At 45.6% G+C, this 13,412-nt stretch overlaps 2 protein-coding genes across 2 annotated transcripts; both read left to right on the top strand.

Annotated features, from left to right (window-relative positions):
- The first annotated feature begins 2,213 nt into the window (after positions 1 to 2,213).
- Positions 2,214 to 7,896, top strand: LOC124665118 (40S ribosomal protein S15a-5-like). The gene is made up of 3 exons (XM_047202519.1): positions 2,214 to 2,412; positions 6,334 to 6,494; positions 7,462 to 7,896. The coding sequence occupies exons 1-3, from the start codon at positions 2,283 to 2,285 to the stop codon at positions 7,558 to 7,560; spliced, it is 390 nt and encodes a 129-aa protein (XP_047058475.1). The 5' UTR covers positions 2,214 to 2,282; the 3' UTR covers positions 7,561 to 7,896.
- A 3,333-nt stretch (positions 7,897 to 11,229) lies between these two features.
- On the top strand, positions 11,230 to 12,309 carry LOC124663858 (CASP-like protein 1C1-1). The gene is made up of 5 exons (XM_047201508.1): positions 11,230 to 11,384; positions 11,466 to 11,571; positions 11,675 to 11,801; positions 12,117 to 12,183; positions 12,270 to 12,309. Exons 1-5 carry the CDS (start codon positions 11,230 to 11,232, stop codon positions 12,307 to 12,309), a joined length of 495 nt encoding a protein of 164 aa, XP_047057464.1.
- Positions 12,310 to 13,412: the final 1,103 nt, after the last annotated feature.

Here is a 13,412-nt window from a genome sequence, read left to right as displayed (position 1 = left end):
TCGGGGGACAGAAGTCTCTGTTCCGGCACGCCGCCGGGACGGAGAATTGCCCCCGGAAGGCATCTCCATCGATACCACCGCCATCTTCATCGACGCTGCTGTCTCCTATGATGAGGAGGGAGTAGTTCTCCCCCGAGGCTAAGGGCTGTACCGTAGCTATGTGGTTCACCTCTCTCTCTCATGTGATCTTTATGTGATCATGAGCTTTGTGATCTAGTTGAATATCATCTATGTGCTACTCTAGTGATGTTATTAAAGTAGTCTATTCCTCCTCCATGATGTAATGTTGACAGTGTGTGCATCATGTAGTACTTGGTATAAGCTATGATTGTGATCTCTTGTAGATTATGAAGTTAACTATTACTATTATAGTATTGATGCGATCTATTCCCCCTTTCATAGCCTGACGGTGACGGTGTGCATGCTATGTTAGTACTCGGTATAATTGCAATGGTCTATTATGCACTCTAAGGTTACTTAAATATGAACACCGAATGTTGTGGAGCTTGTTAACTCCGGCTTGAGGGAGCTCTTGTAGCCCTACACAATGAATGGTGTTTGTCATCCAACAAGAGAGTGTAGAGAAAGTAGTATTTGTTTATTCGGTTATGTGATCAATGTTGAGAGTGTCCACTAGTGAAAGTATGATCCCTAGGCCTTGTTTCTAAGCATCGAAACTCCGTTTATTTACTGTTCTATTGCATGTTTACTTGCTGCCATATTTTATTCAGATTGTTATTACCACTCATATTCATCCATATTACTTGTATTTCACTATCTCTTCGCCGAACTAGTGCACCTATACATCTGACAAGTGTATTAGGTGTGTTGGGGATACAAGAGACTTCTTGTATCGTAGTTGCAGAGTTGCTTGAGAGGAATATCTTTGACCTCTACCTCCCTGAGTTCGATAAACCTTGGGTGATTCACTTAAGGGAAATTGCTGCTGTTCTACAAACCTCTGCTCTTGGAGGCCCAACACTGTCTACAGGAATAGAAGCGTGCGTAGACATCAGAGGCAAGAGGAGAAGATGGAGCTGAAGAAACACAGGGACGACATGTCCCTGCTGAGAGCGTCGACAGAAGGAATGTCTCCCCGGACGTGGGCGGCGCACAACTTCTTCAACATCGAAGCCAAAATGGCGGCGGCCGAGGCGGAGTCCGAGGCGGCGGCCCAGGCAGCTGCAGCGGCAACCCCGGAGCAAGAGCCGGCATACGCATCCGCTACTACACCCGCGTCGGCCTCTGCCTCGACGTCGGCGATGGAGCATGTACACCGGGCAGATCACGACGAGTTCATCGTGATCGACGGGCCTACGTCGACTCAGGATGCGCTGTCGGCGTCGGCATCGTCCTACAACAACCCCTTCTTTTAATTCTATCATCGGCCTGTAATATGATCGCGCGCCCAGTACTTTGATCGCTGCTACTCTGATCGCGACGACTTCGGCGGAAACGATCTCTTTTGAATGCAAACTATTTAAATTCCTCGATGGGGACGACCTTTGGGAGACGCGACTGGGGAGCGACGTCCCCCAAACGCGGCACGAACAAAACTCGTCCCCCAAACGCTCGATCCAGCGCCGTTTGGGGACGGTCCTCTTACAATTTCAAAAAAATTATGCCTGTAGCCTACGCTCAACTCCCTCTACACACACATTCAATATGTACAATAGAACACCCGCAGATATCAAACCAAGACAAGGAAATCACTGCTACAATTGCAGCCAGAAATATCCTAAATTTGGGAGAGAAGGGGAAGGAGGTTGTGCTGATGTTCTCAACAGTAATCTGAGAATGACAAGTAGCCGAAGTAGAACTCCTCTCACTTTTCTTGATATATGGAGCAAGTTCGTGCACCTCCAGCAACGAGGTTGATCTGGAGCAGCAAGATCATCAGTACGGTGCGGTAAGGGAATGGATGCAAGGGATAGTAGGAAGTGGTGAAGGGGGCAACCTTTGTTGCCGGACCACCGTCGTCGGTCGTCGGAGGAACAAGGCTGGAGGCAGCGCCGCCGCCTCTCTTTCGCGAGAGAGCGCAAGCGAGACAGGATTGGCCCGGCCCAGTTCGGCCCGTGTTTTTTCGGCCTGGGAAACGACGCGGAAACCTCCGAGATGGGCTGCACCTGCAACCAAACGAGCCCTAACGCCTGGCCCACGACCAAGCTCATTGCCTTCTGCCCTGCTTCCATCCCTCTGGTTCGCGAGCACCGGCGGCGGCTTTGGTAGAGACGGCAGAGAGCGCAGCGAGCTACGGCTAGAAGAGGCGAGGAGAGCAAGCCATGGGGCGAAGGATCCTTAACGACGCGCTGCGCACCATAGTGAACGCGGAGCGGCGCGGGTTTGCGACGGCGAAGCTCCAGCCCATCTCCGGCGTCATGATCTCCTTCCTCAACATCATGAAGCACCGAGGTAACAACACCTCCCTGCATTCCCTCTCATCGGCCTGCCCTCATCGTCCCTCGCATCTCAGCATATCTCCTCTCACGCCCCAACAAGAGCGAGGATTTCATCCATGGTGCAGTTCTTGATTTATTTTGCTTGATGTGCACGTATTTGGCTTGAGCTAGGAGGAAATGCTGTATTTTGTGGTTCATCGTGGTTCGGTGAATATATATTTACAGTATATGAAGTATATGGAAATGCCATATTTTTCAGTTTCATACCCATAAGGAAGTGGAGTCAATTTATCTTTTCGGAACCAGATTTACATAGATAAATTATTTTTCTAGCAAATAAAGAGACCGCATATAAAAAAATGTACTTCTAGGCAACGTGATGCCGATGCATAAAATCAATAACAGATTGAGAATTGCCATCCATGGCTCTAAGTGATTGGGCGAGAAAAAGAACTACTGTACATTAGTCAAGGAAATATAAAACAATAAAAGCTCTGTTTGTGATGAAAATGAGTTATCACTAACGTCGACCCAACAGCTAGACAATGACCTGCGAACTCTCACTTCTTCTCTATGAACCTCAATAGAAATCCTGAACTCCGCTGCTGCATTCTTTCTGTTTGTGTCGTCACTATAGGAGAACCAGATTTCACTTTCAGTTACTTGACCATTGGAATCAGCTTCTTCAGGCCCCACTTCACCAGATATGTCAGTAAATGGCTTCACAACTTACATAGTCAAAGATGTTTGCATAACCCTGCAAGGAGATACTTGTTGCTTTTCATAAATTTATGAACTGTAAGTAATTTGTCTGATTTACTACAAAAATAGGTAACACTACTCTTGTCCTGGTCATACTCTTTACTGAATACGTATCTTCCACCGCGTCACTCATTTGTAAGTAGCACAAATCAAGCTTATTCACATGTATAAATCTCTAAATATGATAGTATTAAAGTAATATGTCATATATGCCATTACAAGATTATCTGGCGCTGACGAAGACATCAATGGTGTTGACTGTTTAGCTATGCAGCAACTGTTAGGAGGGGGAAAACCATGGCATACATGAAAATCTTTTATCGTAGACCTTGTCTTTCACGATAGGGAAATGAACAACCGTGGTAATTATGGAATCTAAAGACCTCAAGCTCAACTCAGAAGGGCACATGATAAATCCAACGCTAAAGTATGTGGAAAATCATGCCACACCAAGACTCTTATCTAAGATCTGGAATAAATCTTGCTCAAAGGTTAATGGGATAACTGCATTATTTACCTGGTTCTTTGGGTATAAAAACAATAGCACATAATGCTTCATCAAATCAAAATGTTTGTATACATGCAAGTGAAGTTGGGAACAAAAGTATAGCACAGTTGCATGTAATCATCTTGCGAGCCCTAGAACAAAATATTGCGTCACTGAGATATATACGTGACAGTGAAAGTGGAGGACTAATTTGGTGCTTACCTCCAGCCAAAGGAAACAAAGATAATAGCTATGATCTTGACAATGATATGTTTTCGGTAATAATTTGTACCATGGATAATATTGTCATAATATATGCATTTCTTTGAACCGCCAAAATTACCACCGAGGGATTAGGGAGACCATCCTGACACTCCCTTTGGAAGGCAAGCGTGCTATGTTATTGCCATGGCTTGGGAGATTCCTGAAATCATGCGATAACTGTCTGAACTACAGAGGGCAATTCTGTGCTGGAGAACTTTCATCAGACCTTATGGCAATCAGGCAACTTGAGGTCCTATGATCAAACGGAAGTTCATTTTGAAACGATAGGGAATAGTAGTGATTGTAGCCCATATAGGTTCTTGGGATTGTCATGGTCCATCTGCTAGTGGACATGAGACACAAAGAGAATTTAGGTGGCTAGTTTTTTTTCTTACTGTGTAAATGTCAATGGCACCAGAAATTTGTATGACTGCACATTTAGCATATGTGTAAAACCATTTGCTTTCCCACCAGTTATTATGATAAAACATGGATTAACAACTCCTTCATTGCCCTTTATTTGATTTTCAATCTTTTCTTGTTAGTTGAAGGTTGCCTGCATGAACTGTCTGTACATGAAAACTATGCCTGTCTAAGGACTGTACAGAATATGTCCTTCTCCACAAGAAATCCAAGGTTGCAAATTGCACATTTAGGAATCAAATTGGGGTAGAAATTCATTAGAAGTCAAATTCGAACATACCCACAGTGCCCACCATAAACTTGCAAAATCACTCACTAATATGACAAGCACAAGCCACTTTCATAGTAAAATATCTCTTTCAGATGTTAGAAACAATGGTGACTCTTAAGCATGTATATTTAGTCCCTTTTAGGTCTTACCATAACTTGGCATGTCCCCAGTCAAGTTCCACATTTTTTTAGCCACAGAATATTCAACAAATGCTGAGTCAATTCAAGTTCAGCACAAGATATATATGCAGCTTTTGCCAGTCACATTCTTATGCTTAAACCCCAGTGAGTGTGGAGCCATTAACTGGTTTTCTTAGCTCATAACCCAGATACAGATGAATTTAGAAGGGGGGGTCATAACTCTTTATATCAAGTCGAAGGTCGCAGGGCAGCAGGGATATGAATCTGAGGGAGAACCAAAAAAATCCTACGAATGAAACATCTCCAACACGAGTTCCTGGAGGAGGGGCAGGACAGGGTGCTCTTTGGGGTTGCTGCCGCCACTGGTCGAAGAAGAGGCGCGGTGCTTGAGGAGTCAGAGCAGATGGCGAGCGTGAGAGGCGGAGACCAAAGCCCTGCCATAGATGCAAGCATGAGGGGCGGGAGTAGGTGCAGCATGGAGCGGCAGCGGCTGTCTCGGGGGAAACGAGGCGGCAGCAGGCGGAGGAGGGGAGGAAGATAACGGCGCGGGCAGGGGCCATCGAATCTGGGCGTTTGTTTTACTGTGTGTTTAATCAACCTATGCGCACAGCGTCGGCAACTCAATGAGGGCACATGCGCTGACATGTAGGTCCGGAAAACAACATGATCGACTTGGAACAATCACGTCTTCCTAATTCCAGGGAGCTGAGAGCTCTTGGAAGATGACGATGCGATGTGCTAGTTTATTGTTAACTTGTTCTGAAATGGACAGGGTGTATGGTGACATAATCTGTTTTCATTAAATTAGTGTTAAATGTGTGAATCTGCGAACTGGTGTTTGGAAGATGAGGGATGTTAGCATTGAATTAGTGTTTGGCTTGACATGTTATATTCACCAGATGATAGCATATCTATTGGTTGCTTTATGTTCTCCATACCTTAGGCTTTTAACTTTTCAATGAATCTGCAAGCATTCCCCTCCAATAGTACCGTGTACTGCATCTAGTTGTGCTTATTTTGTTCGACTACCTGCTACTGCTACTGCTAGGATGGCGCCTATTACTTTTAGTACAGATACGGAAGATCGTTTTATTGCTTGTACCCTGGAGGTGAACATCATCAAGAACAGTCGCAGCTGAAAATGTGAACACTCATAATTTAGTGTCTTTTGGTAGGGCAGAAAGGTGTAGCGGAGTATTGTATGGATCAACTCCACTCTATGTGTAAGAGTAGGCTTTGCATGATTATATCAACTTGCTGCTTTAATATATGAGCTATCTCCTTGTTCTTAGAGAGGAAGAAGAATGGCGCCTAGTAGTGTAGGCATTATGCACCTTTATTTATGGAGTAAAAGTGGAAAATAAGAGATTTGGAGTAGTGTATTGCCTTCCCCTTCTTTTATTTTGCTGCAGCCTCTGAAAGGAAAGGAAAATATATATCGTGTACTTGTAGACTTCAGCGTTGTTTAGTCCCTTATGTTTGCCCACCATCTATTATTTAAATCAAATTTTTTAACTTTAGCAAAAGCATCTTTGCGTTCCTGTTTTCCCTGAAATTGTTCGGTTGACTTTTAAAATTTTCTATCAGGTTACATAAAAAATTTCGAGGTCTTTGATCCACACAGGGTGGGGAAAATTACTGTGGAACTTCAGGGGAGGATTAAAGACTGCAAAGCTCTTACTTACAGACAGGACCTCAGAGCGACGGAAATAGAAAAATACAGAACTCGGATGCTTCCAACACGGCAGGTACTCCTGTTTGATATTTTTGAACATTCATATGCTCGTAAGCTGTGGGATACAGCTATCTTGTTTTGTCTATTTTGATACTGCGATTTGCTTCGAGAGAAAACGAAAGATGAAGATATGGCATATCATAATTTGCTAGTTTCAATGCTTATTGCTGAACGTATTCTGCTATTTGCAGTAACAAAATATAAAATATTTTATATGAAATATACACTTGTCTACGAGCAACTAAACGCTGGCTAGATTAGAGGGAGTATCTTGCGTTTACTAGTACCTAAAGTATTGAAAACATGTAACCAAATTCTGTTGTCAACATGAAGATGTTATCTCTCGCAGTAGTATTTCCAAGGCAACAGATCTATCAACCTGTCACTGTGACAGATTTTTTAGGAACTGAATGAGTAAGCATAGATGAATCTAGCGTTACTCTTCAAGTGTCTCTGATCAAGTATTTCTTTTGGAAAGCAACGCGAGTGAAAATCTTCACTGGTTATCTCTTTCAGGTTGACACCTGTAGGGCTTTCTAACTTATGTTGAATTAACTTCGTCACAAAATATGATTACTCATATTTCATAGATGACTTAGAGAGGAAGCACACTTTCTCATGGAGATTATATTAAACAACTAGCTGGTACTGTTACCTAGCTTAAACGTTCTTAATGTTATTTATTTGGATCTCCTTCAGTCACTCCTATTGAGTTTTGGAGTTACTTGAGCTAAGTGTGTTTGTCAACACAAATTTTTCTAGCTAAACTAGCTTCTGCATGCTTGTGATAAAATAGCTTTTGAATGGTTATTTGTCCTGCTTAATTATGTGCTATTTATTTACTTATTTTATACAAAATTCTCCATATACAGTTTACATGTCTATAGTATAACTTGGAAACACAACATTCTCTATTCGTTTTGCAGAGATATTGTGTTATTTCTAACGCATTTCCTTTCTTCGTCTTGTTTGCTGTGTAGTGGGGCTATGTTGTGGTGACCACTCCAAATGGTGTTTTAGATCACGAAGAAGCAATTAAGCAGAATGTAGGTGGCCAGGTCCTCGGTTACTTCCATTGAGAAGGACATAGTTATCTCATGCTGAATCAGCCTGTGGGGTGCCTTGTTATCTTTCTCATGACACCAACATAAACAGTGTAATCCTTCTCCAGGACAGATATTTATGTAGGTGTAATGCATCCCTATACTTGGAAATAAACGAGTAGCACCCTAGTTGGAGCATATGTTGCATATGCTTTTTTCAATATCTTGCCTGTACGGGGTATTGAAAACTTACTGTTAGCTTGGGATATGTTTACTTTCTTGCTTGAGGCATATGTTACACTGGATGTTGCATATGTTACTCATGCAAGTAGCGAATGAAGCAATGGTGAATGCAGAAAATGTTTTGAATCAGTGTGCACCTTTTATGGTGGTGGTAGGGGATAAGAAATGGCTGAAATGATGCGAGGGTGGGAGGCTATTCTCTTGAATATCTTGTTTCTGGTATGATGTGGTGCGGTGTTCTGGCCTCTGGATGTACTGTTTTCTACCTGAAGCGCAATTGATACGTGACTGGCAGCAGTTAATCCTCATGGTTATTTTGGCGGTTGGTCAAAAGCGATATGAGTGGCATTTCCGCATTATGGACAGTCGTGTTTGCAGTTTTAATTTTCAAAGCCACTGTAATTGACTTGTTCAAAACACACTTTACTTCACTGCATAATCTGTATTTTCTTTTACAATGTTCTGGCCTTTTATATTTGCTTTTTTGAAAAGTATACTACTCTTACTTCACTTGGACGCCTTTTGAAATGATACCTGCAGCTTTCTACTGAAAACTGTTGCTCTTAATGTTGAAGCCAAACTGGTTTCAGCAATGTGTCAATGCAGAGCCCTCTGAGACTAAGTCCTACTAACAGTGAATCCCGCATGACTGGTGCCATTCACAGCTTCACAGGCGGCCACGTCACTTAGGGCATCTCCAGCGGCGCGACGCAAACGGTCGCTCGTTTTCGTCCGCCGTGACTGGAAATGCGTCTGGAGCCTGTTCCAGCGGGGCGACGCAAAGTGATCGGACCGTCCGCGGAGACGCAAACCTGACCCAAATATGCGCCTCGGATGCGTCTCTTCGGACGTCCGGAAACGTCTGCTCATGTCTGACGGACGTTTAGGCGGGCCCGCCTGGCAGCGACCCTGCGTCGATGCATCTTCTCAAACGCGCCATCGACTGCAAAGCTGCGTCGCTTCGGCACTCTGCGCCACGTTAATGGCGACGATGCCTCGGCTACCGAGCGGCCGCCCACCTCCGCCAACCACGTTAATGGCGACGCCACGCGTCCCGCGGCCACCGCATGCCGCCGGCCTATATAAAGGGGGTGCGCGTTCTTCTTCCTCATCCACTCCTCCAAAGAAACCCTAGCCGCCACAAAGCTCGAGCGTAGCGCCGCCTAGGTGTTCTTGCGACGCAGCCAAGCCCGCGAGGAAGTCCATGGCCGGTCCTGGTGGCCGGCGAGGCGGTCGAGGCCGCGGCCCTGGGCGCCCCCGTGGCCGGGGCAGGGGCCGCCATGGTGGAGCAGCTACGGCCCCACGCTCGCCGTCGCCTGCGCCCTCCTCGTCCTCGCAGGAGGAGCGCTGCTTCGAGTTCCTCCTCTGCATCGACGATGACCCACTCGCCATCAAGCGGCTACCGGAAAAGTTCGCCGAGTTCGTCGACGGCGTCGAGCCGGCGCACTTGCAGCTACGGGAGGCCAGCTGCAATTTCTGCCGCTGGACCGTGGAGGTCCTGTTCGACGGGCAGGGCAAGATGTACCTGCACACGGGGTGGGACAAGTTCGCCCGTGACCTCGACCTCGAGCCCGGCTGCCAGCTCACCTTCCTCTATGAGGGGGACGGCGAGATGATCGTCAAGGTGTTCGACGACACAGCCTCGCCGCAGCACTACCACACCGACGACTCCGGCTCCGACACCGATAGTTAGAACGTTGAGTGTTCTTTCTTTGCAGCGAATCTGGGTACGGGCCAGACGAAGCCAGTAGTCGAGGTTTCTGGATGTTCGCTTCATCGGTAGAACCAATAAGGGCACCATCTCCTCCGCTGGATTTTCCAGTTTGGGTGACTGGGTGCCCTTGAATGTTCTTTCTTGGCAGCGAACATACGGAAATCAACACAACTGGCTTCTTTTTTTAAAAATTTTATATTTGTATCAACCATGGTTCAAACTATGTGTTAGTTTGTGTAAACCATGTTCCAAACTATGTGTTAGTTTGTGTAAAATCATGTTTTAAAATGTTATATTTGAAACTATGTTTAAATGGAGAAGAGGGAAGAAAGGAAAAAAAAATTAAATGCGTCGCCCCGCTGGAGCAGACCCCAAACGCAAACAGATGCGTGGACAAAAACGGTCATTTTTGCGTCTGCAGCGCGACGCAAACGGACGCTCGCGGACATTAAAATGCTTCGCGCCGCTGGGATGCCCTTACAAATAAGGTGTACCTCTTCAAAGAAAACTTGTGATCCATGTCACGAGCTGATGGAGCGTGGGAACCTGCAGTAGGCTCTACATGTTCGGCCAACCCTTTCCTCCGATTTGTTTAGGGTAGCTGTTGCCTGTTGGTATGCTAATATGCGCTCTTGATTGTGTATCATGACTTGAACACTACACCTGGCTAGTTAATGCAAAAGGAGATTCTGCAATCCTGTCAGTTGACTCAAATACAAAACAATGTAGTCGTAGTTAAACAAGAACGAGATACTGACAAGTGACATCTCAACTAAGTCTTACCTGATTGCTTGATATACGATCAAATGAAATATCGATCCTGGCCAGCTCACGGTGACGAGAACATTGGCTGTCTCAAGCACCACAGAACATGATTTATTTCACAGAACCATTTTCATATTGACATGCCATGTCGATGAAGGCTTTAGTTCTACCAAATCATTATGTACTAGCATAATTTAAGTCTAAAAATTCCAAGAAAATGGAGTTGTCGATTCTCATGGTAGGTTTCTGGGACAGCATGCAGTACTTTTAGTTTATTCTGTTCATGCTGGACACAGAAAAGCAAATATGTCTAACTACTGTTCATGGTGTAAATGGAATACAGAAGGACGAGGAAGTGGAGGGCGACCGCAACGAAGCCACAGGCCAGAGCCCCCGTGACATGGTCGCAGAAGGTGCTCATTATCCCGCAGATCGGCTGCCAGCCGGCGCGGCTGTTCCCGTTCTTCCCGATAGACGATGTGGCAGCGGCCGCGGCTACGGCGCCGGTGAGCAACATGCCGAGCATCTGCGGCTCACCAGACAGCAACCACACAGCAAAACAAATTAAATGAGCTAAATCAGAGATAGTTGAGAGATGGATGGCACATAATTTGAGCATAAAATCCACAAGTACAGAACACCACATCGCATACTGTCGAAAATTTCATAATTTAATCCTAGCCCCTTCCCATCATTCTTGAGGTTTGTTGAGTTCAAGTCTCAAGAACGAGGTAGTCTATCAATTTCATAATTTAAGGTAATAACAACCACGTTGACTGGAATAATAGACCACGAACCACACCTAGTTGCAGACACGTAGTAGTTCGATCAAGTCCCTAGCTACGACGCCCTTTTTCACCTACTCCTTCCTGCATGAAACCGGGCCTATACCGAACATCACCATCTGTCAGCCTTCAACTTCAACAGTTCGCCTGCAGCCCCCTAAACACCTAAACGCAACTCTCCGTAGCCCACAGAAAACCATGGCCAAAGCACGGCGGTTCGTCCCCGTTGTGCTCAGGGTCGCCACCGCCGCCGCCGCCGGCGTCGCGGCGATAGTCATGGCCACGAGCCACCAGACGGCCACCGTCTTCGGCTTGGAGGTGCAGGCCAAGTTCCAGTACCTGCAGTCCTTGATGTAAGTATATATCATCTATATATGTACTGCGCGTACGTCGTGCCAGCCAAGGTTAACGAAACGCCGCGTATCCTCTCGCAGCTTCTTCGTTGTCGCCAACGTCGTCGCCTGCGCCTACAACCTCCTCGTCCTCGTCGTGCCGACGGCGCCGAGCCCCGCTGCGAAGCTGGTGCTCGTGGCCGACGCGGTAAGTCCATAGTAGCACCACGTACGCCATCCATCTCTCAACTATCTCTGATTTAGCTCATTTAATTTGTTTTGCTGTGTGGTTGCTGTCTGGTGAGCCGCAGATGCTCGGCATGTTGCTCACCGGCGCCGTAGCCGCGGCCGCTGCCACATCGTCTATCGGGAAGAACGGGAACAGCCTGCGCCGGCTGGCAGCCGATCTGCGGGATAATGAGCACCTTCTGCGACCATGTCACGGGGGCTCTGGCCTGTGGCTTCGTTGCGGTCGCCCTCCACTTCCTCGTCCTTCTGTATTCCATTTACACCATGAACAGTAGTTAGACATATTTGCTTTTCTGTGTCCAGCATGAACAGAATAAACTAAAAGTACTGCATGCTGTCCCAGAAACCTACCATGAGAATCGACAACTCCATTTTCTTGGAATTTTTAGACATAAATTATGCTAGTACATAATGATTTGGTAGAACTAAAGCCTTCATCGACATGGCATGTCAATATGAAAATGGTTCTGTGAAATAAATCATGTTCTGTGGTGCTTGAGACAGCCAATGTTCTCGTCACCGTGAGCTGGCCAGGATCGATATTTCATTTGATCGTATATCAAGCAATCAGGTAAGACTTAGTTGAGATGTCACTTGTCAGTATCTCGTTCTTGTTTAACTACGACTACATTGTTTTGTATTTGAGTCAACTGACAGGATTGCAGAATCTCCTTTTGCATTAACTAGCCAGGTGTAGTGTTCAAGTCATGATACACAATCAAGAGCGCATATTAGCATACCAACAGGCAACAGCTACCCTAAACAAATCGGAGGAAAGGGTTGGCCGAACATGTAGAGCCTACTGCAGGTTCCCACGCTCCATCAGCTCGTGACATGGATCACAAGTTTTCTTTGAAGAGGTACACCTTATTTGTAAGGGCATCCCAGCGGCGCGAAGCATTTTAATCCCACCTGAATTGAGCATTAAATTATGAAATTTTCGACAGTATGCGATGTGGTGTTCTGTACTTGTGGATTGAGATGTTACAGACGGAACAGAACGGGTGCTTACTTCCATCTAAAGAAAGTGTGTGGTACTGTAGGCATGTCATGGAGTAAAAGCACCAGTTCTACGACTTGAGAACTTGTTTCCTTGATCGTTCGAAAAATCAAAAAAGGGATGCACATTGCACCGGGAGAGGGCACATGTACAACTGAACTTTTATTTTGAAACAAAGGCAAAAGCATCAACCACATGAATTTTGCCACCAAGCAATTTGGGCCCCTTCTACACGGGTTTAGGTTGTGCATAGAATAAACCATCTAAGCTAACTGTTCATAAGAACTCCGTATGGCGAAGCCCTAGAAAATTTGCTACTTATTTCACATTGCTCCTGAAATTTGAGCATAAAATCCACAAGTACAGAACACCACATCGCATACTGTCGAAAATGCTTCTCGCGTGTAAAAAAGCTCGAAAAAATGCTCTAAATCATGCTAAACAAACAAATGTCCGTCATACTTTTGGACCAAGGAGTTCTGCCACAGCGAGGTACATAGGGGTGAGTATCGTCTATAATTGTCTACATATGCTTGGTCAACATGTGATATAGGTATGCCTAAGGGACATACCACGGGTGTACGTCTATTTGTATTCTTGAGTTGAAGTTGGTGGACCCGGAGATCTAGAGGCCCACAAAGCCGAAGATGTGAAGCCCAAGAAAGTAGAGTCAATATAGGGAAAATTGTAATAGTCACTACTAGGAAAAGGGCAATCAGTGGCGCACCACTTTTACCCATCAGTGGCGCACTAGTGGTGCGCCACTACTATCACGCCACTGCTAACTTTTAGTAGTGGCG

Source organism: Lolium rigidum, chromosome 6, assembly GCF_022539505.1.
Source record: "Lolium rigidum isolate FL_2022 chromosome 6, APGP_CSIRO_Lrig_0.1, whole genome shotgun sequence".
NCBI classification, from domain to species: Eukaryota; Viridiplantae; Streptophyta; class Magnoliopsida; order Poales; family Poaceae; genus Lolium; species Lolium rigidum.
Note: the sequence above shows the minus strand (reverse complement) of the source record. Positions and strands in the feature narration are given on the sequence as shown.

What these genes read in the sequence shown, in the direction of transcription:
- LOC124665118 (XM_047202519.1), top strand. Translation starts at nt 2,283, where the DNA reads ATGGGGCGAAGGATCCTTAACGACGCGCTGCGCACCATAGTGAACGCG. An exon ending in CAACATCATGAAGCACCGAG is followed by an intron (nt 2,413 to 6,333) that starts GTAACAACACCT and finishes ATTTTCTATCAG; the next exon opens with GTTACATAAAAAATTTCGAG. An exon ending in GGATGCTTCCAACACGGCAG is followed by an intron (nt 6,495 to 7,461) that starts GTACTCCTGTTT and finishes TTTGCTGTGTAG; the next exon opens with TGGGGCTATGTTGTGGTGAC.
- LOC124663858 (XM_047201508.1), top strand. Translation starts at nt 11,230, where the DNA reads ATGGCCAAAGCACGGCGGTTCGTCCCCGTTGTGCTCAGGGTCGCCACC. An exon ending in TGGTGCTCGTGGCCGACGCG is followed by an intron (nt 11,572 to 11,674) that starts GTAAGTCCATAG and finishes GGTGAGCCGCAG; the next exon opens with ATGCTCGGCATGTTGCTCAC. An exon ending in TGAGCACCTTCTGCGACCAT is followed by an intron (nt 11,802 to 12,116) that starts GTCACGGGGGCT and finishes TGCTTGAGACAG; the next exon opens with CCAATGTTCTCGTCACCGTG.